Source organism: Chelonus insularis, unplaced genomic scaffold, assembly GCF_013357705.1.
Source record: "Chelonus insularis isolate UGA/USDA-ARS -01 unplaced genomic scaffold, ASM1335770v1 contig_159_pilon, whole genome shotgun sequence".
In the NCBI taxonomy this organism is placed as follows: Eukaryota; Metazoa; Arthropoda; class Insecta; order Hymenoptera; family Braconidae; genus Chelonus; species Chelonus insularis.
This window is the reverse complement of record NW_023276399.1, coordinates 233,603-261,597: the sequence shown is the minus strand read 5'-3', so window position 1 is coordinate 261,597 and position 27,995 is coordinate 233,603. Positions and strand designations below refer to the sequence as shown.

Below are 27,995 nucleotides of genomic sequence, written 5' to 3'. Positions count from 1 at the left end.
CACATTTTGCTGAGGTATAGCATAATGTAATTAAAATATTTAATGGTAATTCAAAGCTACTTATTACAAAAATAATTGCTAAATAAACTTGATTTTACTGTCTCTTCTGGGCCTAAATTTGACTTCAAAATGGGGCTAGATTAACATTTTTTTTACAACTAGGTATATCAATTTTTATCGTTTGATCAAACGATTGTAACTTTAGTTACATTTTTAATACAGCATTACAAGCAAAAAGTTATAAATAATAAACACGAATTTCAATCGAAATGTCACTTTTATTCCTTCATTTATCACAAACATTTCGTTATGACCCATTTCTCTGTAGCTTTAGAGTTAATAATGTCTGATAAACTTGAATTTGCATTTGAGTCAGTTAAGAAAAAGAAAAAGAGTTTCTTCTTTCAAGGATAAAAATTTTTATTTTTGTTGTTGCATTCTAAGAATGCTTGAAGGTTTTTTTTTAATATTAAAAAATATTTCCTTTTTTCTTGTTTATTCATGAAGTTGATGTTCAGTTTATGCAAGTAAAAATCAAAGTGAATTACAATATTTTGCAATATTGCATAAATGTTTTAAAAAAGCAAAAAAATTCAATCACAAATGCAACTGCAACAAGTTTATAGATGTATTATTTCCCGAGATTATGATAAACATGTAAATTGTATTCAACATTTGACTAAAAAAAAAATTTTCAATGAAATTTGCATAGTAGTGTTTCATAAATTTTTTTTTTCTATGCACTATTTTTCCGAAAGAATACATTAATGCAGATAGACCAGCATCATGTATCAGACGTATGTATATTGTCTATATGATATTCAAACAATGACGTATTTTATACACATGTTCAATAACCCTTGTAGCGTGATGATTACTACATAGCTCGTTCCACGTGAATGTTGGCAATAATGTAGTACAATTACCTTTCTCGTTGTTACAAGTGTACTAAATTGCATACTAAAATATTGTAGACTTGAAAATAATTTTTTATTTTGCAATAAAAAACTATAACTGTACTTTTAATCTATGAAGAATAATTTCTTCCTATAAATTGAAGCGATAAAAAAATGTAAAAGAAGTATATTAATTGCGATGAATATCTATGATGAAAGACATTTAGATTTAGTATGAGATTGTAGCAAGCTTTGATTACGCAATAAATCGACCCCTCCCACTTCTATTGGAGCTTATATGTACAGAGTAAATGTGTGTTTTAGACATCCCACGATCAAGATGACAAGCAGACTTAGTTATTGCATGTGGTTTACCACACTCATTACTCTTGACTTTGTTTTGTCTACAACGGTACTTCCGATTCCCATCGATTTACCAGGTAAATAAACGACGGCGATTTATTCATTTTATACCATTTATAGTCAACTCAGAGTATCAAATTTGATATAAAATATGTCGTAAATTTTTTTTATGCTATAATATTTTTGACAAATTAAACAAATTATTCAAATTTTTAAATGAATTACTCATTAAATGATACCTGAAGAGAGAATATAATTAAAATTATTGACTTTAAATTAAAACAATAATATTTTATGGAAGAGAACTTACAAGAATATCAATTATCATTAAATAATTAAATATCTTATTTGAATAAAAATTAATTTTTCATTGATTTTCTATCACGACTCCATCTTTCTTACTAAATAATAATAAGTTCAATAAATTATTGATATTTAATTAATATTCAGCACTTAAATCTCGACAAGGTATGTTTTTTCTCATGGGAATGATTTTTTTTTTCATTTTTTTTCAATCCAAGAATAATAAATAATTAATCAAAGTAGACCTGTCTTAAATGAGAGCAGTTTATTCTTTATTTATGTCAAAAACAAAAACCAACCGTTTAAAAATTGATTTCATTCTCCTCCTAGACAATTTTCTTCTTGCTATCGAACGGAATAAAAGAGTGTAGTGAAAACCGGGGGAAAATAAAATGTATTCTCTTATTGGTGACAAGGAGATAAAAAAAAAATATCAGGTGCCAATGGGGATACATGAGAAAATTCGAAATAAAAATAAGTCAAGTGCACGAGCGCTTGAATAGAAAATTTATAAAATGCTGTGAAAAGGAGTGTGAAACAGTACAATGGAGCGTAGAGAGGGCAATCGCTCGTTGAAGAGACAAGAGGATGAAGTGAATAGATAAAAAAAATTCAAATTCAAAACATTTCCAGTAGATCATAGTTGATAATAGTGTTATATACTGCACACATACTATTCAATACTATTAAAATGAAAGTTACAATTAAAAAAAATGATCTGCAATGATTGTAAACTTATTTTCCAGACTATTATGACTTTATCAACTTTATAGCAGGTTTTATGGTTATTGTCAATTAAATACTGCTCAATTACCTTGATGTGATTCGTTTCGCACACACTGTGTAATTAAAATCATGCGCTTAATTTCCTCTGACATATGTATTTTTTTTTTGTTCCACTTTTATTCTTTTTTTAGATTTTTACGAGCGTATCTGTATACTCAATATAATCGATCACCTCGTACTTCTCTGTCTGACCTAACGCTCTCTTGTTCTACTTAAATCAAAGTCACAGAATTTCGCTCCGTCTTGAAATACTTTTCCTTAGCCCAACCACTCAACCCCTCTGATAAAGGAGTCGTTTGCGTGGTTTCAAACGAGCCTTTAAGGAGTAATTTATGTATTAAACACGCCTCCCCTTTTACAATTTTGTCCAATATTGATTTTATATTAACGAGTTCACACAGCTCCTTTGAATTCATTGATTAGTTTTATCTATACCAATTACACAATTATATATTGTTTTAAATATTTTATTTATTATCTTGGTGATTTTTTTTTTATTAAATATCATGATGTTATGTTTTAAAGAAAACTTTAAAAGATTAAGAAAATTATTTTACTTGATTTATTGCAGATTCCAAAGAAGAAAATGATTTTAAAAATATAGCTAACTTCAAGCTTAAAAATGAATATAAATGGAATGAAAGTTCTACTGAAACATCTGCAGAAAAAAGTTCCAGGTATTTTAATTCATCAATTTTCTAAAATTTATGCATCTTAAGAGTAAATACTAATTTTTTTTATTATAGTGTTCAAGTATCAAGGGAGGGGAATGAAATACCAGAAGATATTAGCGAAGAGAAGAAAGAATTCAAAGAATGGAATGCAAAAATGCGAGAATTAACTCAAAAACAGTTGGAAAAATGGAATCGTCTTCTAAAAAGAAATGGTGAAAATGGGAAAATAAAAAGTTGTGCAGGTTATAGAGTAGTTCATAAAAAAGATCGAAGTAATGTGAATAGTAAATCTAAGTCTTCACTAAAAATTGATTCATCTTCCGGTGATTTGAATGATAAAAAAAATACAAACTTGAAAGATGATGAAAAAAAATCACTTTTTGAGGAATACATGAACTCGTCAAAGCCAAACGTCTTGGATGACGATAAGTTAACTGATCGAACGAAATATCAAACTGGTCGGTGGGGCATGAGCATAAAAATCCCGCCAAAGGAATTCCTGGCGGAAACATCGACGGTGCGAGAGAAAAGTGGCAAAAAAAATCACGTGAAAGAAAAAAATAAATCGAAGAAAAAAAAAATTCACAAAGGAAATCAAGAAACGTCAGAATTTTTAAACCATTCGACAAACAGTCGATGGGGTATGAGCACAGTTTCACCAACCGAAAAATCTGAAAAAGAGGAAAAAAATAATTGGCAAAAAATAGAATCGTTTAATATCACGTCAGAGTTATCTCCTCCACTAAAAAAAGACATTGAATCACAAAATTCGAATGGTAGCACACGAAGAAGCTTTCAAGAAAATGACAAAGTTGACAGACTATCAATTCAACCACCAAGTAAAAATATAAAAATATATTCGCCAATTATTATTCTAAATCCTCTCATTTGGATGGTTAAATTACCAGTGGGTATCAAGCAACAGCTTGGAGTTGTTCCAGATGAGTTGGCAAATCTCTCGAGAGACATCCACTTCATAAACAGTAGTATTATTCTCGGTCAAATGCGTCCTGCAAGGCAAGTAGAAAATAACAAGGAAAATGGAAATGACGATGATGGTTCAATAAGCAGTAGTGATCAAATGGATACTTTCAAATAAATACACTCCTTCGTTCGATCTATAATTGAATAAATTAAATCAAACATAAATTGATAAAGACACGTGAATTTTTAACTAATTAATCAGAAGAAAAATCTCAAAAGTTGTTGATTTTTTACAAATAGAGTAAAGGTATCGTTTTAAATGTTTTACACAGCAAATCTCATGTAAAAACACTGTTACTTGTGTAAATTTGAACAAAATGAAGAAAAAAACAAAAAAAGATCGTAAATATTCGTTAATTATTTTCATAAATTTGCTTAATATAAACAACTAATTTTATCAGTATGTACAACTCGTTTTTCACCGTCTGTTTCAAATGCAAGACACGAAATAAAACTAATAAAAATCTGGTTATTTACTCTTAATTAATTTTATCTAGAAGCCTGCAATTCTATTTTCCGACTTTCTACGTTTTTTTGAGATTAATTTAGAGCAAAATTAAAGATAAGAGAGATATTACATAAGCCATTGAAAAATTTCTCATATTTTACTTTAATAAAACATGCTAATCTACGAAGATAATGGTGAAAATATTTGTTTTCATCCACAATGCCTCATAACAATTTTGTAGCCAAATTAAATAAAATAGGGATTAATGCGGTTCGTTAATCTTTAGTCAGTTTTATACCGAAAAGCAAATACTTAATTTTCTTTTCAACGTGACGTAATCCTGGACTTAACCTCTGACTGCAACTAGTGATGTTAGTTGGGTAGAAAGCATATGACTCTGCTACTACGCTACTCATTTTCTTTGAAAATTGCAATATCACGTAAAGTTTTTTTTTAACTCTACACGGTAAGCTTTCTACCACATTTTTTTCAACATACATAAAAAAAAAAAATAATAAAAGTTGAATATATTAAAGCCGGTTTCTATGCACACTCTGAGATAAGAGTGCATAAAAAGCCAAAAAATACATCTAAATAATTTATGAAAGATATATTAAACTTTTGTATTGCTCACAATGATATTTATCGGGTCAAGTGTTGACCAGACGTTGGAAAAAAATTTTTTCTTTTTCTGTAATAAATGAATAAAATAAATAAAAATCAACAAACTTTTTGCGAACAAAAGAGTTCACCTTTTGTCAGCTAGACAGTTATAAAATATTCATCAAAAACAGTTTCAACATAATCCCAAACAATTTGGCTGCTATTCTCAGAGCTCTTCATACATAGCGTTGAATATATAGTTCGATCTCTATCATTCAATTATTCGCATTATTCTAGTCGCTGAACGTCAACGGTTTTAAGTCTGCGAATAATCTAATAGAGAAATTCGTTATCAAAAGATAATTATTCCTCTAAACTCAAACTCAATTAGTAAAGTTAATGAACAATCTTTTTTATTATGTTAACAATAATGAAACGAGAACAAATTTCATTTTACCACAAAAGAGAAAAAAAAAGATAACTTGACTGAATAATATTAGAACATAAAAACTTCCAAAATATTGCGCACTATATATTTATTGGTCTCAAAATGATTTCTAATACACTGACCTATCTCAGTATATTGATGGAGCTGGACCAATACCAAGACCATCCCTTAAGATACTACCAGGAAACTAAATAAGTCACTGTTCTTTAAACAGAATTGAATAAAAATTAATATTCTCGTTAGAATCAATGAAAAAATTTGAATACAAGTTTTTTATTTTTGTAACAAAAGGATTAATGGAGAAAAAATTGTCTCGAAAGTATGTTTATGTCTAAAAAAAATAGAGATCATAGAATAAAGTGAAGGTAGTGAAGACTAGACTGAAAGAAGATCAAAGTGACACTGCACGAGCTAGAAAAATGAGAATTTGAACAAAGTATCTCTTTTATACTTGATAAATCAACTAAAATTACTTATGTAAAAACAATTTTATAAATATTTTCATAATATTGCGTTTATAGAGATATTAATTTATCGTTAAAATTCAAAATATATTGAAAATATCAAGAGAAACTTTTTTTTAGAAATTTAAAAAAAAAAGTTTAAATTAAAAGTTTTGTTAGAAATAAAACAATTAAATATGGTATAGTTAATTAGTGATTTTGTTTGAAAAATAATTTGTATTATATAAATATTGAAAAATTTTAAAATTGATAACAAAATTTTTATACTTTGTTTATGATCTCATCTGGTTTATGAATGGTTGAATGCAGAATTTTATAATAACAAAATGGAGTTTTAACGACTTTAACTTCATAGGTTCGTTTTGAATGACTAAAACAAAATTGAGGTAAAATTACAAAGCAACTTTTGGTGTATATAATAAAATAAAATTATAGAGCACTTCAGTTAAAAAATTCATGAAATGCAAAAATATATAAATTGAATAGTGATTGTTGGTCAGTGATGATGATACATAAATTTCATTGTTAAAAAACAAAATTACCCACTTTTACAAAACTAATTAATCAAAAAGATTAAAAAGGAAATAAATAAATAAAGAATTGCAAATTTGCTAAAATTAAATTAACAAGAGTAATACACTTAAAACTAATACTAAACAACTAAAAGCTGTGCTGAGATAAGTGATAAAATATTGGATCAACAATTTCCTAAATTCTACACCAACACCATAAAGCTATAGTATTACGGGTCAAGTCTGTTCAATGAAACTTTTAATGGGAATACCAACAAAAGTTTGAAGTTGAACAACCAGTGGCGATGAGAATGTGGTACTCAATTGCATAAAAGCTGAAAGGAGATTCCATATCAATGCGACTCTTTAACTTTCATATAATTATACTAATACTCTTAATTATTTAATAACTCTAATACTAATGAATAATAACTCAACAAACATAGTAGAGTAATATTACTGCACATTCATTGTTGCATTTCAAACATTTTCATCTACAATGAATAATAATGATTATCATAATATTTGAATGTTGACAATTGAAGAATACCAACAAAATAAATACCATAAATTGCTAATTAGAAGTTGCTTTGGTTTGATATTAATTCAACAGATGTATTTTTCCTAAATCATTAAAATTATGAACCGAATTTATTCAGTGGTATGTTTAAATAAATTCTATGTTAAACATTTTTTGCCAACATTGATTAATAAATAAATGATTTTTATTAAATTAAAGTATGTATCAATTATCAATAAATTTTATTTTTGTAGAGTAAACATTTTAAAAAAATATTCAGATAAAATTAATTAAAATAAATATTTACTAAGCAGTTTTCAATCTGTTGCAATGTTTATTTGATTGATAAATGCTTGCATGTATATTTTCATTAATAGTATTGATTTAATAAAATATTTTTTATAAATAACAGAAATATTTTAACAATGATTTGTATTACAATAAAAATGCTGATTGAAATTTATTAAAATTCTTATAAAATAAAGCTAATGTCCATCTACAAATGTCTTAAAGAGTTTGGCACAAATAATTCATCTCTTCATCCGAATTTACAACTTAATGCACAATTAAAATATTCATGTAAAAAATTACTCAAATAAAACTAATATTCAGAAATAATCATAAAGTAAATCTTATTTTTAAAAAAAAAATATTTCTATTTATGCGTAAATAAATTTTCTATAATAAAAAGACATTACATCATACAAATAATTGAAGAAGAAAAAGAATTTTAATTATCTCTGAATAATTTCATGAATATTTTTCAATTGTAAACATTTATCCAACGTATTTTAAAAACAATAAAATTCTCATTCCGTAATCAAATTGGCGCAAAAATTCCTTTCTTCACGGTTCGAATGGTAACAGATTGCAGTAGAATAACTCGAAGCAGAAAAAAAACATTGTTAAAATGTTTTCATGAAATAGCCATAGATATGTTCACGACGAAGGTAATTTAAACTTTCATACCAACGACAAGTTGTGCAGTATTGAACTGTAATTGCACTCTACATATATAAAAGCAAAGAATTTAATTGATGGTATAAACGTGACTTCAAATATTATTCAATATTTTATTATTTCATTAATAAATTCGATGGTTTTAATGCAATCGTTTATGATCAGTATACTTCTATCATTTTTATCATTAAGTGAGTATTGTATCAGAACTTTATCAAATATTGTTCTTAAGTAACAATAACTTCAATATCAGTGATAACTTGAAATTTTTCAGCTGAATGTCAGAACGAAAATATTCCGATAAATCTCAAAATAACTTCACCTTCAATTTTGCCGAATTCTCAACTTGTTTCTCCTGAAAAATCGTTAAATAATTTTGCTCGACGTTTTCTTGATGATCAAATTAACATTGCTAATCTTGGACTCAAGCTGTTTCAATCTGATGGAGATTTTGATTCTTACAATGGAAATAATAACATAAATATAAATAGCAATCGGAATACAAATTTTCCTTGGAAGGTAAATAATTTTAACCATCTCTACAGAACTGAATTATTTATAATGTCATGTTTCTATTGGGTTTTTATTTATAGAAATTGTCAAGGAATAGATTCCACAGAAAATCGAGAGATCGATCGTCTTCGAGGTTACAAGATATGCAACAACAACAGTTACAGCAGATTTTCCGGATTATGATGCCCGAAGGATCTCGGTCTAATCGAGATTTCGATTTATCACAACTAAATAAAGATTTTATACCGAGTAATAATGGATATTATCGTCGTAATAATGTAAGATATTTTCCGATAATTTTCTTTTGATTTGAAAGACATAAAAAGTATATTTAATTCAGTCTAGAGAATTTTTATACTAATCTGATGTTTTTTTTTTCTATGAAAAATACGATTCACTTGAAATATAAAATATTGTAACATTTATTTAAAATGTACTCCATTAAAGGGAATAAGGAATCCGACGTTTGATAAAAATTGTCATAACATTGAAGACGACGAAACATACTCGAAAAATATTTACTCGACATTTGTGCAACGAATAAAATCGATCCGGCAAGAGTTGGAAAATATTGAAGATGAGTTTATTCAATGTTGTAATAGATTATATGAAAATGTGACTTGATATTGAAGATTTGATAAATAAACACGTCACCTTGTACAGATAATAGTAATAACATTCTAAAATCCAATACGATTTCGTTAAGGAAAAATATCCGAGCCGAAAAAACATCTTTGGAGATTGTGTCTCCATGGGAAAGTTAAGTTCAATCGTAAAACTAGAGCTGTGAATTGTATTTCAGAAGGAAGGGTAAGAATAAGAGAAATGCAGTACTGGCTGCAGTGTTGGAACTCAAGCGCAAACCCGTAATCTCATCTATTGGATCTTGCGTCATTCGATCGTAAACTAGAGACCTGCAGACGCTTTCAACTAGTGATCTTGACATTTCCTTTACTTTTTTCATCTGTACAATTTTTCTGTTTTAGACTTTTTTTTTTAGATTCGATAAAACATAAACTTCTTCGCTTTCTTAACTACTTTTAATTTTAAAGCAAACTTTTAAAAATATTTTTCTATATTTTTTCTTTGCAATTTGTAGTTTCAATAAATTGTTTGAAATAATTGAGTTATCGATGTGGCAACGTTGAGATATAAAATGAAAGAAAAATATGTAGGAATTTATTGATAATAATTAAATGTAAATAGTCATTATTTTGGAATGATCTACCGCACGAAAACCAATAATGTCTTCAATGAGAATAAATTTATCCAATGTTCAAAGTTGAATCTATAATAATTCCTAGCAAACATTTCATTTCACATGCTGTTCACTCGTGACATGAATAGATTATAGATCTATATTCTGAATTATTGGTCATTGAAATTTAATTAAAACAAGCAGCAGGTAACAATTTTACATTTAAATGATAAAGAAAACTAACATTAAATTTTCTGTGTTGGATAAATTAGATACCTGCGAATTCTGTAATCAACCAAGTCATCTTGTCAAAGTTACTTCACATTCAACTGAGAAATGTTCAGCAAGTGTTTATCCATTTACATCGAGTTTACCAGGTCGAAGTTCAGAAATTAACAAAGTCATCATTCTAATTTTCAAATTACTATGCATTACAAAACTCATTAATGGTAATTGTTTTTGATTAAAATTAAATTAATTGTTTGATGTTGTTTTAAAAATATTAAAAATTTTTTTTATGTCAACAACATCTATCCATCACTACTTTACATATCTCAATAAACCTACCATCTTTTCAATATTTTATATTTCAAATCTCGTTTGTATCTTTAGTCTTCAAATTGGTTCAATCTATTTTCCATCACAGTTATCCTTATCCACAAGCTATCATCGACATATTGGATTTCCTTTACAAACCAAAGTAATAAAGATTTTAAATGCCTTTTCAAAATTATCCAAAGGTCAGCTATTCGTTATCTGCCAATATAACTACATTTCTTTAACAAGCCAATTTACTAGTAATTTCGAGTGAACCTTGGACTTAACAACGCTATTTATACGTAATTTAATAACTTTATTCTACGCTTCATAAACTAAGACCAGAAAAAAAACCTCTCAGAGGATCGCTTTAATTTTTTTTAGTTTCGATATGATTTGTCTCTTAAGCTGCACTAATGTCTCGTGAAAATCACGCCTTGCTAAAAACACCAGACGTCTTACTTTCAAGATGCCAACGGTGTAATTTGACGGAAATAGAACAACGCACATGGACCTTACTATACATAACATCATCTTGAATGTGTGCTTAAAATTAACGCTTTTCCTCAACCTCAATATAGATAACTCTCAAGAATAAAAATGGAAAAAAAAAGGAATGACACGAAAAAAATTGGAAACTCACCCACAAAATGTAACCGAGTAAGCCGGTGATGACAGCTATCATGACACCATAAGCTGTTGGTAAAGTATCACTTTCACCCTCATGTGGCATATTGTTGGTAAAACAGCAAATCCCAATTAAATAATGTTCTTTTTTTTTTCTTGATGATAATTACACAGTCATTAGCAGGATTTCAAAATAGCTCTGACAGAAATACAAGCACGTGCCACAACACTTGTACTTTGAATTAACAGTATGATGAAACGTGCTTCTATGAGCGAAGCAATTTGATTGTATTTGGCTATATAGAACTTATTATATTCTGATGTACACAATCAACCATGAGAACTGGTCTCTCTATTTCTATCTCTCCCTAACAATACACCGTGAAATGTTGGATGACGCTTTGTCGGCAGGGTTCACCTCGTCGATATGCATGGATTATTTTGACGAAAATTTGCATTGCCAATGTATCGCCACAGCTGGATGACTGAACAACGGGTCACGATCTATAGGCAAATGTTTCCAATACTGTCGTTCTAAGCTGATAAACTACAAATGACACGATACCAAGATCAAGATTAAATTTCTTTTTAAAGTCATTTGAATACGTCAATTATCAACTTTAATTCAATATTTTGTTCTGTAATTACACCAAAAAAAAGTCGAGTTGAACTATTGAATTTTTATAAATAAAAATTATCTTCAATAGATTTTACAAAATAATTATTATAACGATAGAGAATATTTTATATAAGTTATTTATTAAATTATCTGGTGAAAGTTTAAATAAATATTCAATATTTATTTTAATTCAATTAAATAATCAATCGAATATTTGAATTTTTAGTTGCAATTATTAATTTAATTACCAAAATTTCTGAGTAGTTTTGAAACAATTATATTAGCTAATAGTTATAAATAAAAATATTTAAATTCCAATTAAAAATAGTAATTTTAGTACAATTACTTTTAATGCGTCAACGAAATAAATCAATATTTTGTCTAGTAGAATTTTTAACTTAATGCACTCAGAGTTACTTTGAAAATTGCGCTATGTTGCAGTTAATGATGTAGCTTAAACTGTCGAATGTGCAGTACTGGCCTAGAGACTGTGGTTACGATGGGATCTTGGAGAATGTTCTCTCGTAAAGTAAAAGCAACAAAAGCTCTTGCTCTCCAATGCGCAATCGATTATAAATAGATTCATAAACTAGGAGTCTCAAAAGATTTTAAAGCATGAAAGATTTTATATGATGTTTTTATAAATGTAACATTTTTTTCCTTAGCAATTTACTCAACACCCTATTCGGTACGAAACGAATATTTTTTCATATTTGAAAGACAAAAGTGTTGTTGTGGTGAAGGGCTCATACGGAAAAAGACTTTAATAACCGAAGGTAGTAAAACAGATTTCCCTAGCGTTCTTTGCATCACGTAAAAATGAAAAAAATTAACGGATTGAGGGTCTCAGTAAACTTTGCGAATTGCTGGGGAGTGAAAATAAGAGAGAAAAATGTAGAGACAGCAACTTGGTTTGTGATAGTCAACGGCGGGTGTGTGCATAAAATGCAATTTGGTGGGTGTCAACCGAATGCTCGTTCTTCTCATCTCACTCTCTCATATGGACAACTGTGTTGCAAAATTTAATTGGATTCATCGATCGGTTTCCGAATTCTCCGCTTGTCGTTTGCAGCCCAGAAAAAAGAACCATTAATGAAATAGTCGTGAATAATGTAATTTCACGATGAAGAATTATTTACTTATCATTGTATTTTATTGACAGATTTGTTACTTGTTATCAAAGTAACAGGTATGAGTAATTAATATTTACTTTGACAAGGAGATCACTGATATCCATTTCCCATCTAATTTCAGAGAAAAGCTTTATTTTTAAAACTACATTATTGATCATTATTCGTTAATTTATTTATTTCTCTATTTGATATTTTTATTTTTTATTTTTCAATAAACTCACTGTCAAGAATTTTTATGGAAAAGTGTAATAACTGAAGGACGAAAAAAAAAAAAATAGGATATCTATTGTTTCTAAAGAACACATTGCAGTTTTCTAAATGACAAAAAAATTGCGTGCTAAAAATTGATGAAAGAAATGCTTCCGGTAGCGTGTATAGGAAACGAAAGATCCGAGTTGTGGGCAATAAATTTGAAACGGACGAGGGTGAATTTCGTGACTAGAAGGTAGGAATGTGTAAGAGACATGTCAGTACGTCGTTGCGGGTAATGTATGACTCCTGAACACAGACTTGATATCCTATATGATGTGCCACAACGTAGGCTGATCACGTCTCTCGTGCTGTCGCATTTCTGCCACTTTAAAATTCGCGATCTGCCACGATGTCTTCAGATGTTACATTTATCTTTACGATGTGACTGCGGAAACTAGGAAAAATATGCTACCTCAATGTCAACATTTCTCAGTATGAGTTTATCACGCTATGAAAACATATTGGAGGCTGGAAAAAACTGTCATACTTTGATGATATAGAACATCAAAATGATACTTTTTGTATGAATAAAGTGTTCAAGAATAAGAATTTCAAGTTCTATTATTCAATAAGTTGCTATAAAAGGGAATTATTGGAGATTCTAGTCTAGACGAGTTATGATAACATCATTTTTAAAATTGGAAAACGACATTTACCACGGATGAATTTTTCAGAAGACTTCTCTAGGGATGCGATACTGTTTTATCAGCTAACAATCTTATCAAATGTTGGTTCTGATCAATGAGTTTCTGTTTTATCAAGAATAAAAAATTTATCGACAGTATATAAGATGGTAAAACAGAAATCTAGCATTAAGATATCTCGTTAACCAAGAGTTGGTAATAGTAGGAAACAGTAGTTGCATTGAACTTGTCACTGATAAAAAAGTTATTAGTGATAAAACGGCAATTTATCACTTGAACAGTTAGAAAAAATAAAAACATGAGTTGTTTGGAGTCAGTTAACATTGGAATTGAAAAATAAACAAATTATCCTGACAGCTCATAAAATATAATGCCAGTAAACTGCAGTTGTTGGTTAATTATAGAGCAAAAAGTACGTAAATTATGTCCATAAATAAATAAGAGAGTTATAAAAAAAAAATGAAGTCCGTCTTAACCGTATTTGTAAAATGAAAGGGAGTCAGTTCGCGCTCCAGTGAACGTTGAATACTTTGTGACGTAGAGAGACACAGGGTTTTAACCGTGCCCTAATTACTAGCAATTAGATTAAGACGAAGGAAGGTAAGTGAGAGAAGAGAAGAAGGAAAACACTATACAGAAGGTAAGTATTGCTTACCACTGATGTAGTTGTTTGTACTCCAGCTACTTTTACTCCAAGTCCGGCCAATCCTCCAAGACAATGTTGTGCACAATCAGGATCATTGTCCTCACAGATAGGACATCCTATAACTGCACCTCCACGTTCTCTGAGAACGTTCGTGCTACTATTGTGGGTCGTATAACCCTGATCTGAACTCGCGTTGGAGTTTGGTCTCGACTCGTCTGAACTATCGAACGGTTTAAGATTTTTTGGTCGATGGACTATTCCCACTGGTTCCCAGATTTCGCTTGTTGATGATGTATAGTAGTTGTTATCCTTGGTTTCACGACTTCGTTCATCTACAACCTTGCCATCTCGAGCCACTGTCACCTCCTCCTTCGTCATTATGCTTGACTTTACACTCAACGACGTCTCCAAACGCACTGGAGCCCTTTAGAATTTTTTTTTAATGAGATTCATCACAGGAAATAGCAAAAAATGATCTTTGAATTTAAATTAAAAAATAAAATATCTGATAGAAATATTTTTAATAATGGGACAGAGATATTTTTTAAATAAATCACACGTTTTTAATTTAAAAAAAGGAATAGATTAAAAAAATATTTAAGTAGTAATTGAAAAAGTATTATTACAAGAAACTAAGCAGGCATAAAAAGTTCGAAAAAAAAAGATTAAACTAACAGAGAAATTTTTTGTATTAACTTTGGTAATCAGCCAAAGTATATACACATCTGATCATTTTTTGCTACCTCAAAATTCCAGCTCTGACTAAAATTTGATTGAGAAGATCACAAGGCGGTATCTGGCCTGTAAGCATCGCTTCTCGTATAGCTACACCATCTGGACCCTCAAGTGCAATTGGTACGCCGTTTATAAGCAAAACTTCCTCCTCCTGTACAGAGGACTTCTTCTCACAGTCAATGACCTTCACTCCAGGTCCAAGAATTGATTCTACCGTCGACTGGATCTCATGGTCATCCATTTCTGTGGAATATCCAGTAGCAAAACTTATCTATCGAGTTAACTAATCATTTACGGCCGTCGTGCGAATAAATCAAGATTATATAAATACCATTTCCACGATTAATAAAACAGATATTAAATATTTATTTAATCATTATTATCAATCATCATTTAATTTTAATTTCGTAATTACTTTCTTCATTGTATTAAAAATAAATTAATATATTCAATTTGATAAACAGTAAAAATAAATAGCATAAAAATATTTATTGCTTACTGAAGCTAAAAAGGTCTCTAGCAATTTCAGCAAGTATTGTTCAAGTTTTCATATCTTGAATAGCTTCTTTTAACACACGTCGACAAAACGTTTTAAATAAAAGCAAAGCAATTCAAGAAAATAAAAAAAAACATATTACTCGGCAGGAAATGTTCTCGTGATACTCCGATTTCAAATACCAAACATCTCTCTAATACGTCGATACGGACAATTGAATAGAAGCCTCAGGAGTTTAAAACTCTCATGTCTCGGTTGTCGCGCCCACGTGCCAGAAGACTCACGTGGGCGAAAAAAAAATTTTCAAGCCTCACAAATCGATGTGTCTTGATGCAACGAGCTATATCCTTACGTCTTTTGCATGCATCTGAGTCTCATACTGTGTATACAAATCGACACGAATGTATATTTATCCTCCAGTGAATCAACTCTCATATCACTCCATCAAATCCAACAGTTCTCTTTGTTTTTCAGTGTCGAAATGAAAATAATAAAACAAGGAGACGTTGAACTGGAGAACAAGAAATCATTGAACGAAAAACAGATGCATATATTGCAGAAAAAAGAAAGAATCGTTGGAGGATGAAAAAATTTTCAAGTTAAACAGAAGCTACGGAAATTCGAAAAGAAAAGAGTTGACCAAGAACACTTGCATTATTACATTGAAACCGACTGAGATATCAGTTCCCTTGTCTGACCTTGTTTTCTTTACTTACTAAGGCATTATTTCTGTCACGAATGGATGCCACTAGCTATTGCTTGGAAACTTCACTATTTTTAGATAATAAAACAAGGCTCTTAGGAGTGAGATGAGGGTAGCACAAAAAAGATGAAATAAGTTTGTCTCTTGCTAACTTCTGTGTGCTCTAATTATTACATTTTTTTATGTCATGAAATAAAAATATTTTTCATCAAGACGCTGATCAACATCAAAATAATCTAGATAGAAATAATATTAATTGTGAAGACCTAATCGGAACCTTGTTATAAAAATATATTTTCAAGGACCAATTTTAAAAGCAAGGTAATTTGATTGCGTGCATCAACATTGGCGGCTATGGATCTCACGAGAATTCACGCTATGTTGAGAAAACAGCAAAGAAGAAGCAAGCAATGTTGGGAAGGTAAGCACATGCATGCTTGGCCCTTTCATGGAGAATTAATTACCAGTGGAATCCTTAATTGAAGAGCAGGTGTTTGTGGAGGTATCTTGTCGCCGTAGTCTATCAAGCAAATACCTTAGCACTTTATTCAGTAATTAATTCTTCAATAAACTGTTGGTTTATTATGAGTCATTCAGAATGTTTATTCTAGTTAATCATCAATCTCATTACATCCAATTCAATTAATACAATAAAATATTATTATATAATGATAAAAAAGAAATCAATGAATAAAAATAGTAAACTTTTGAATTTGCGGTGAGTTTAATTGCAACAATTTAGTTATTCAATTTCATTTGAAAAATGGATAATGCAAGAATACTTGAGTATTATTTCTAAAGCTATTCTTCATTTAATTCGCGATGTAATTATTTTAATTAAAATTCTAATTAACTGACCGATTTAAATGGATTAGTCTGCAAATTATTATATGAAATATTTTCTGAAATTATGCAAATACTATTATGCATAATTTCATCGACTCTCTTATGCAAAAAAAAATTTTTACGCAATTAAATATTAAAAATTGCTACAAAAGTGTTGGTGTTAATTACTAATAACTATAATAACAACAAAATTCGTAGCAATCGGTGATGATGAATTTACCAGCGAAGCTGTATAAATTTTGAAGAGGCTGAGTCTGTAATTAGAAGCTATCAAGGTATTCTGCGAAGCCATTTATCTCAAATATAACCCAAAGTTAGTGAACAACCTCTAGTGTTGTTGGAGAATTTTAATTTCATTTCTACATTTTAATTTAAGTTATTTTATAAATTTATATCTCTCATTTGTAAGACTTTATTTTACACTTAACTGTGTTTTTTAAGTACGAAATTAAAGTGTTTGTATTTATGCAACAGTTTAAATTAAAGCAATTTCAGTATCAATCTTTCAAGAGAAGTTGGTTCCAGAGTAGACGTAAATTTAATTACCTTAGAATTCTAATTAGCTTTGATGGAATATACCCTTACATGTATAATATGCTCGTAAAAATAAACTAGTCAACATAATGACTTTTTTCTGGTTGTTTTAAAAATGGAATAAAATAAATTTTATTACCAATATTGTAAATTGCCAATTATTTTGCATTTTAACATTGCAATAAAATTCAATCGATTTTTGCAATTTTTTTTTTAAATACTGAATTTGATATTTATTTTTTTCAATAAAAAAATAATTTCCTATAAATAAATAGATTAACTTTTATCTGTTTTGTAATAAATCAATTGTAAAAAACGAGTATAAAAACCAAGTTATATTTTATAGTAAAGCATAACAAAAGATAATTGAAGATGATAAATATGAACATGCCAAAGGATATCAGAGAGCATGTATTCTTATCCAGGTATTGATACAACTAAACATTTAGTCTACACTTAACTTCCATGTTAAGGAAATAAATCACACTGTAGTCATCCTATATCGCTGTCTGGACTCCTAAATTGCGGGGAATATGAGATGATATATGCACTCGTTTACTCGACCGAGTACTACGATAAATACCCTTTTGCTCGTTTCAGAGTTATCGTAGGTACCCACTTTTGCTCTCGGCACTATGGGGATTCACATTGCTCCAATATTCTCATATTTTTCTGCCAATTTCATTCTTCAACCTTTACCAACAATAATATTTTTTTATTTTTCATTTTTATAAATTGCTAAATCCACTCAACGTTACAGTTTCGTAATAGAGTGCAAATCCTCCATTCAATCACATTTTCATTTTATTATTCAATGTATAAACTCTCTACGGATAGATATTTTTTACTATTTTGTCAATTTATATTAAATACGCGTAACATTTTATGACAATAGAATATTTCATTTAAAGCTTGAAAAATTTCAAGAATGGAGGCTGAATGTTTTTAAATAATACTCCAACAAGATAAAAGAATTGAAATATATTATTTTGATGAACAATTTTCAACGATTTTTCTTTTTAGTTTTTTATTGTTTCATTCCATTACTCGTATTTCAGTTTTAATCAATGCACTATTATAATGGAGTAAAAAAATTTTAATAATGGAGAATAGGAACCAAGTTCTCTCTTGATAGATTATCGATTCGTTATATGCATGAAAAGCATCTCAATCACTTAGTAAGCCTTAGAGTGAAGAGTTTTTAGATATCTCATGAATTCTGTCTGGCTAAACCTTCATTGGTGGACAATTCGTGGGGAGAATAATATGTAAAAAAATTCAAGGGAGAATGATGAAAGGGTGGAAACTAGCAGAAGTACCCTAGTATACTTTAAGGTTCGAGTTGAGTGTACTTGAGGGTGAAGGAGAAAGGGGCACAATGACCTCCTTCACTTGCCTGCTAACTTGAGATAGCAATATCGATGGGTATTGTATATATGTTCCTATTAAATCTCCAAGTTAAAAGCACTATTACAGATGAGTTAGTGATGTTATTAAATGTACTTGGGTAGTAAAATGAAATTAGAAAAAAAAAATCAAATAAATATGAAAGATAAAGTTGATGAAATTTATGCAAATTTTAAATAATTTTTGAGTAGTAAAAATATTCACAATGGGTGGTCTATCTTTTGCAATATTTACGTTCCACATGACTGCATAATGCGCATGTTCGCGTCAACCCCTGGACAGATGCTTCAAAGTTTAACCACCCGTGCACCACGACGACGACATCCCTTCGTTGTTGCTTCACAGCAGGAAGAGATAAATGATAGGTGGCGGACATTTCTGCAGTGGATTTAACTAGAAATTCAACGACGTAAATAAAATGTACTTAGAATATTGTATGAAACTAAAAATAAAAGTCTCGGTGAAAGTAATAATCCTGTATGAATAGCGGGTAGTCGTTAATTTTAATAACTGTTCAGCATGAAACTACCTAAGATTCTAAACCAATTTTTGCAAAATTAATTTGAGTTACTATGGGATAAAAATGTGATGAACAATATTATCCGCTTAAATTAAATAAATTAGCGTCAATTTTCACCCCAAATATTGATTAAAAAATTATCTTAAATGAAAAATAATTTTTAAATCAAAATAACTAATCAAATTTACATAGAAATACATTAAAATAATTCTTCATTGATTCTTACTTATGATAATTCGAATGTCAAATGAAGAAAAACAATTTCTCTTGTGACTCATTCAGCAGAAAATCTATGAATCTCAAAAACCTAAGAGAGCAAAAAAATTGGTACGATAGTGAAAGTAATAATCTCAACGAAATGGCACAAAAAAGAATAAAGATGTATATAATTGGCAAGTACCCAACAGCACAATGAGCACCAGGTCACAAGTAAATCTATGCATCCCACAATCTTGCCACTGGTCAAACTTAGCTTATGGTTCGTCGATTCGAAAGTCTCTCCTCCTTCCTATTTCTCAACTTTCTCCTTTACCCAATAGCGAGTTCTTGAATTAATGATTCTGATTAAAGTCAAAGTTGTTGGAAGCTTCGCAAATGTTGCCAATAGCAATTTGTTGGTTTACGAAGCAAACGAAATATACACAAAGACATTAATTGACCGATACGGAATTGAGAACTCGACCAATCCCATAAACCGGAAGTGGGTCTGGCTTCACGGTCCACAGCTGGATTGCATCGATGAAAATTACACAACAATCACAAATCTGTAGCGGTAATTTCAATTCCAAACATTCCGCAAAGTATTTCCCATCGTGAATGTGGAAATGAATGTAAAATAACGGAATGGAGTAGAAAAAAGTGTAGCAAAAAAAGAAAAGTAATAAGGAAAAATAGAGGAAACTAGTGAAAATTCACGACTGGTGCTATTAAAGTATGATTAGATAATAAAAAGTTATAACGATATATGCTCAGGAAGTTGAGATGGCCTTTCAAAAATGGTAAAATACAGGAAGCCGGGGTATTCTCGAGAGCTCTTACTGCACTCGCTGCGATAAAAAGGTATTATATTCGCAAAGAAATCCTTTGGCGCGTGTCGCACGTGACTTGATCGAGGTGCTATTACATTTACGGTTACATTAGCCCCGTGGAAGAACTTATATATATTACGCCCACCAGATAATCATGAAAAAGTACATCTACTACTAATGGACAACCTTAAATCCGTTAGCTTTAAATTTATCTCACATCGTGTAAACCACAGAAAAATTTTAATCGAAAAAATACAGTTATTGGATGAATTTCTGTACATTGAAAAACAAAAATTCTAGTTAAATTGTAAACTACCATTTTCAGAGTGTATATGAATTTTTCGTAATTATTGAATATCGATTTTCTAGACAATTAACTAACTGAGTTTACGGATAACTATCACTGACAATGAGATATTTTTTAATAAGACAATGCATTTACTACTAATTAAAATTTTTTTAATAATTTTAATAATTTTTTTTTAGTAGAAAGAAATATTAATATTTTTAAAGGATAACAAAACTTTTAAGTTGATGACAAAAGACATGACTTTGTAAGTTAATTTATAAATTCTACTTAAAACGAAAAAAAAGAAAGAAATAATGAGAAGATAAAATTCTGCAAAAATGGAGTTTACAGTTGATTCAGTAAAAAAGCAAAAAGGTAAGTTAGATCATAAAAAAGTAAAGTTTGACAAAATACTGTTTGTTTTATGACAATGTTTGGTTTGGAGTTGCGGTCAAGAGGCGTGGGAAAAGGAAGGAATGAGTTAAGAGTTGCAACTATTTCTCAGAGACCACGAGAGAAGTAGAATGCCTTGGGCATGTTTTTCCTAACATGGTGAGACGTGTTCGAGTTTCTCGTTAAGCGTCAGACGATAGACGGAATGGTAACGGTACGATTATGTACGTGAGTGCGGTCAGACTGGCAGTTAATTTCTATTATCGACTAAATTGCACTTTAATTCATCGATATAATAGAAAAAGCCGCAACAGAAGGAGCAATAAGACCGTAAAAACTGATAGGAGGTCTCTAATGTGGGCGATCAGGAGGTCTTTTGTTGAATCCGTGACTACAGTTGGCCTACTTAGCGTCTTCATTACATCCTCGGCATCACTTTGTAGTGGAAAACGAGCCCAAAGGGATTATAAATCAACATTACAATCTCCGACAGTGAACATGAATTTATACTGTGATGATGACTCCTACTACTATTTGTTGTATGGCTTCAAGACATTGATAGTAACTTCCTTGCTGACTGCTTGTAAAAGATCGATAGCGATCGGTCGATGACGTGGCCTTCGATAAAAGTCTTCACAAAGACGAGAAGAGGAAACGATGAGACTGTCGATGGTCGTGTTCGTCGCATCGCCAATAGGCAGTCTAGACAGGAGTAGTGAGACAGCTTCTAAGCGCACGCGAGACACCGCTTTTTATTCCAAATTGTCTTTCATGACAGCGTATAGCTGATGAGGAGTGATATGGAACTACACTATATGGCGACTGACAAATAAGGCCAAGGAATAAAAGAACTAGTGTAGACCGTATGAAGGAATCTTTTTAAAAAGAAACTAATTTCACAAACATAAAACTTACACGAGACCGCTTTCTGGATCAAACAGACACGTTTTGCAATATATAGAGCTATTCAACATTTTTTACAAAGACTTTTAGCACTTTTAGAGATTGCGTGATATCTAATGTGTCACTGGACTGATTTTTGTGGATAAAAATGTCACGAAAAAATAGATAAAAGAGTTATTTTTATCGGTTGTAACACTGTATTGAAACACACCCTCAATAAATTTTTTTTTTTTTTCGTTTTTTTTTTGTAATAAAAAAATTTTTATTCATTCATGAAAGAAATAAATATCAGGTTTAATTTTTTCTTTGTTTGATAAAATATTCGACATCATATAATCATTTAAATGCAATAAAAAATTTAATTTAAAGTTTTATTAACATTTGGATGCATTTGTTTTTATGAAAAGACATTCATATGTTATAAAAGAATTCTTTCAAACACCAATTTTTTATAAAAAAAATTCTCTATGCATTTTATTAAATTTTTTTTATCATTTCATAAAACTGAAATGAAAAAATTTTCATATTAAAATACAAATTATAAAAATATAATTAAAAAATAAATATGACTTTTATTAACGGAAGAAGAGCAACGATTACCTACTGAAAAAAGCATACGGATACATTAAAGAATGAAGGGCATATTGTTTTAGTCTACATGAGTAGAATAAGCGTGAATTTAAATTATACTCGTTGAATAATACATATGAGATACAATTACTGATATAATTTTCATTACCCACATTTGCTCTATTGTCAATGTATATATACGATTAACAATCGAAAATGTATATCCTAATCGTCAGACAAATGAAATAAAACATCACGAGAATAGATATAACTTCAACTCTAGTGATAAAATAAACCCATTGATATGAAGAAAATCAAAGGAAATAAAATAAAAATGACTCAATCAATAAATAGCGTTATTATATGACAAATAAAAGGGATAAAAATTGTGGTGTTCACGGTTATAGTGATCATTGTGTAGTAAAATGCATATTTTATAGAAGCTAAATAAAATATTTATAGGTGTTCGAAGCCATTAATATCCTTTTAGCTTCGCTCGTTGTACTTTAGTAACGCCTAAATGACCATAAGAGCTCAACATCTAAACCTAAGCTGTAGCTAAAGTTTCAAGAGACCGGAAAAATGTGCATGTCTAGATTACAAAAAAGTTTCACCTACGATCGTACTTAACTCGACATGAATTAAATCACAACAAATCCTACTATCCGACACTTCGAAATCCAGAATCAAACAGGATTTAAAGTGCTACAGGTTAAGAAGGGAACTACTGAGCATGGGTGTATACGTTTACGTAAAATATACGCCAGGTGCAGAGAGAGATCAATAATCTACTCTGTATGTCAAGAAAAGGAATAAAAACAAAAAAATGAATAAAACTAAAAAAGAAATACCGGGAGCTGAAATTTTTATGTATAAAAAACTTAATGTAAAACCTGATGAGAACACTATACCATAAAACGACAGCTGCACAGCTTACGATTATGCACACGCACATTATTGATATCGCTCTATCTGCTTTCTCAATTCATGCATTTCATTGAGATATAGCTCATTCGAAACTGGTTAGAACGAACTATTAATTGCCTCGTTAATAACTAATAATCTCGTCGCCTACCAACGTTCCATGAATTCTCACTGATTGGATTGAATACTGCTAATTATTTCCACTTTTAGTTTGTCTTTTTTTTTTTTCTTTTAATTTAAATAAACTCAGCTATTTTTATTTCACACCTGTTTCATTTATCTACAATTTCCGTATGTCGACAGAAAAAAAAATTTATCATTTTTTTATATATTAGTAAATAAAATGGAATTTTTTTTTTTAATTTTGTAGTTTACTGGAAAATGTTATTTCATTATCTCATGTACTATCTTTCAATTAAGATGGTGATGATGATTATCAGTATGTTACATAAATTTTTTGAATTATCGTATCAATCAAAGCAATTATTCAATATTTCAAACTGTTACATGCTTCCTTTTTTCATTAACTTCAATTATCTAACACGTGGTTCCAACAGGAACGTTAATTATGATGTTGAACATAGCTAATGAATAAATTGTCAAATATTAAAAAAGAAAAAATATAGAGTGAAATTATTGATTTTTTTTCAAAAAAGTTTACTCATTTCAAGAAGTAAATAATAATTTTTATTAATAATAAAATGTGAATCAATTAATATAATAAACTTTTTTATCATGACTCCCATTGACACCAATTGATAATAAATAAATGCATGCAAATAATTAATTATCGAAAATATAATTAGCTTAATTATTGGATAAATATTTAAATATTTTTAATTATTTATTATTGATAATGGAAATGATTTTAATTGAATATAACGTATTTATGAAATCATTTAAAATAATATTTCGATTAATTTGAAAGCTTTTGCGAATTGAAAACGGTTTCGTTGGCTTGAAAAAATAAACTGTGGACCACAGCTAAGCTTAAACTCTCATATCTTGTCTAAGGCACGCGTATAGGAGATAATCTTTTTCTATTCTTCAAACAGCTGCCACAAAAATGCTCCCGTTTATACATTTACCATACGGTCTTCTCATTCGCGTCACTTCCGTAACATTTCCCCTGCGGTCTTGAAACTCATTAACGTCTCTTGGTGTTGACACATGGGTTCATGCGTTACAAAAAATAATAAAAAAATAATTGTCACTAAAGAGACACGGGTTTGTATAACAACATTGCAATCAGGAGATAAGTTTGTTGGAGACATAAGAGTAATCACGTCGATTGAACTAATTTTCCTCACGACATAGGCACACGCTCACTACTCTCTAGTATACACTCACTACATCTCTCCATCCCTCGGTACGTCGTCGTGACGCCTTTGAGATTGAGTTAATTGCACACTTTCGAGATCACGAGATTAAAGAGCACACGCTTCATGTTTGAGAGACTTACTCAAACTTTTTTATTATATCTTCTTTTAATTAAAGAAAAATACATGATAAGTGTACAGAAACATTTTCTAAATTGATAAGTGTAAAATTCTTTACAGATGTTAATAATAGTCTTGTTGAGTTTATTTTCAATTCAGTTGTTTGAAGTACTCCATCAAGTTATTTCACTTTATTTATTCATTAACTTGAGCATTTAAATAATCTTAAGATATTTTCATGTGGAAGAGAAAATTTTAATGAGATAGAAACTGATAAATATTGATCAACTCTTTGCTAAAAGAAAACCATTGATTGAATTAGTGATGTATTTAGAACCAATAGTTAGAGAACACTTACTAATTCGCAGTGATTCTAACAAAGTTCAAGTTTAAGCTTTTTTTAAAAAAAAAAAAAAACATTTTATCTAAGTTTGTTTTACTTAGAAAAAGCTTTTATGTAGTTTCTAGGTCAGAGTTGATTTAAAATTCAATAAAACAATTTAATTCCAAGAAACAGCTGAAAAATTATTGACCAATTTCCCAGCAATGCAAGAAATGTTTCACACAGTATCTGAAATTGATAAGAAATAATATATATAAGACCTCTGCATCCATACATTTAGCATAAATTTGCATGGTTTCTCATGCAAATCATCTCTGTCAAATGGAAACAAAGGAGAAATCTTTATCAAATTATTTGACTCTTTCTCGGAAGATGTATGAATAATCGTTGTCTAATGAACGGAAAAATAGTGTACACATCTAGCGAATGGTGAGTAAATAATTAAGAGACGAAAATGAAATTTGAGGGTTGGAAATTGAATATTGCACAATAGAATAAAGTATTGATCGCCGGAGGTTGGAAGGAAAATGAACGAGAGAACAAGTCGGAACTCGTCCCTGTTATATAGCTGGCGGTGTGGTATTATGCCGGCGATTCATCCGTACGAATGAATTATGTAGATCCCCAACATAACTCGCTGTACCAGCAATCTTTTCTACCGCTCTGTGGCACGGCCAATCAAGCCTCAGGGGTTGTAATCTCTCCGACAACCTTGACATCTCGAATTGAATCAAGAGAAACGATCGTATAGACACCTGCTGCTACTGCTTACTATACTGATACTCCATACGTATTGTAATTCTCATCAATCAAAGGAAATTCGATTGGATTATTCCCCAAGATATGCTATCCATAATTTGGAGTTGTTATTATTCTACGGTTCGTTGAACAGTTTGAAGGCTTAGCCCTTGAACTACACCATGATTCACACTTTACTTGACTCATCAGCTTCACTTCACATTTATCTCAATCTTATCATTATTTATGCCAACCATGCAGTGATTTCTTTCAGATTACATTTTTTGTGTTTAAACAGAAATGGTAATAAAAAATATCAATATGGTGTCTTTGTTGACTTTTGATATTATTTGGAAAAAAAGGAAATGTAAATTCAGTTAGTTTTTTTGTAATTTATTCTAGCAGGAAAAAAATTTTATTTTTGAAATATATATGGAAATTATATGAGAAATAATTTACAGTAAATTGGTGATTTTTAGAATATTTTAGAATATTATATTTTTACGTAGAAATAATAGCATAAACTTAGTATTTTATAAACTAATAGCAAAATTTTTCATAATAACAATTAATTGTTTTTTAAATATTTTAGTAATAGTAAATTCAATATCTATTATGTAATATAACTTTATTGATTGACAAATTAATATAAATAAAATTAATGAAGGCTATTGCATGTGACATGTTAATAATATATATATATTACTGAAACTAACTTTCAAATAGAGTCCTTTCTATGCAAGTAATTATTCCGAAAAATTGATTTTAAAACAACGAATATTCCATATATAAAAATAATATCTTTTTTTCCAAAGTTTTAAACACTCTTACAACTTCTTTTTTTTAATAAAAATTTGACGATTTTATGGAGAAATTTTTTATATCACTGCAGAAAAGTTCTATTTAGTTTTTGAATTTTAAACTGTTTCATATGTAGAACTTTTGCAAATCTTTTAAAAAAATTTTCTTCACACATGATTTTTTCAAAAAAATATCAACTTTTACTGGTGGAGAATTACTATATATTTGTTTTATGAAAGATTTTTATAAAATTTAATTCTCATAAAAAGTGAATTTCTTATGAAAAAAATAATAAAGCAGTTAAATATAAAAACTTGATATTTAAAGTGCGCAATGAAACATACGTCGCTCAACCATGTTTACTTTTATAGAGACGATTCACTTTACGAGCGATTCAACGATCTACGACAGCCATTCAACCCTCATTCATTCCCGAGTGACTCACCCATCAATATGAGGGTAAATTTACAGGGATAAAACTTCTGATGCCATGCCAAAAAAATGAGATGGAAGTATGAAGAAATGTACCTCGCAACTCTGAGCTGTGAAAGAAAAAAAAGTTGAACCCTCCAAAATTCATCGTAACCCTCGCAAAAAAAAATAAGAGCAGTATTCACATTTCTATGTGTATATAATCTCACTCCCTGCAGACGTAAGTTCTTCAGTCAACAAGATTCCACATAAAAGCCCTACGTTCTTATTCTCAATAAGGTCGCCGCCATTTTTATCACTTGGGGCTACAACAAAAGTAGAGTAATAATGGAGTGTAAAAATGGAACTTGAAGAGGGTGAAAAGTTTGGACAAGAAATAATATACGTAATAATGAAGACCTTTAGAAATATTGCAAAGAGTTCAAAATCACCATTTCACAAATTACTGTTAGTCTTTATATGTATGCACATAGAACAAAAGTGACAGTAAAAAAAGGGAGAGTGAAAGAATATTTGCCAAGGGTTTCGTTCAGAACTTTTAAAGCAACAAGTTGGAACGTTCTTGGAATTCAACAGAGAAATCAATAGCATTTAAAAAAAAATTCTAATTCTTTCTGATTTAACAGAATGAAAATGATGTATTTTATGTAAAATGATAAATTAAATACCAAGTATGAATGCGTAAAAAATATTCTATATTCATTTTTCAACAGAAAACGAGTACATGAATAATAGAATTGTGAGAGAAAAATGTATTTCAATAA

At 29.7% G+C, this 27,995-nt stretch overlaps 3 protein-coding genes across 3 annotated transcripts in view; 2 read left to right on the top strand and 1 right to left on the bottom strand.

Moving 5' to 3' along the window:
* Positions 1-27,995, bottom strand: part of LOC118064045 (uncharacterized) — a 158,884-nt gene that overhangs the window by 89,744 nt on the left and 41,145 nt on the right. The window lies entirely within an intron of this gene.
* LOC118064046 (uncharacterized) lies at positions 1,230-4,440 on the top strand. The gene is made up of 3 exons (XM_035078400.1): positions 1,230-1,336; positions 2,920-3,025; positions 3,095-4,440. Exons 1-3 carry the CDS (start codon positions 1,237-1,239, stop codon positions 4,119-4,121), a joined length of 1,233 nt encoding a protein of 410 aa, XP_034934291.1. The 5' UTR covers positions 1,230-1,236; the 3' UTR covers positions 4,122-4,440.
* Positions 7,947-9,141, top strand: LOC118064047 (uncharacterized). The gene is made up of 4 exons (XM_035078401.1): positions 7,947-8,152; positions 8,236-8,480; positions 8,555-8,752; positions 8,922-9,141. The coding sequence occupies exons 1-4, from the start codon at positions 8,098-8,100 to the stop codon at positions 9,096-9,098; spliced, it is 675 nt and encodes a 224-aa protein (XP_034934292.1). The 5' UTR covers positions 7,947-8,097; the 3' UTR covers positions 9,099-9,141.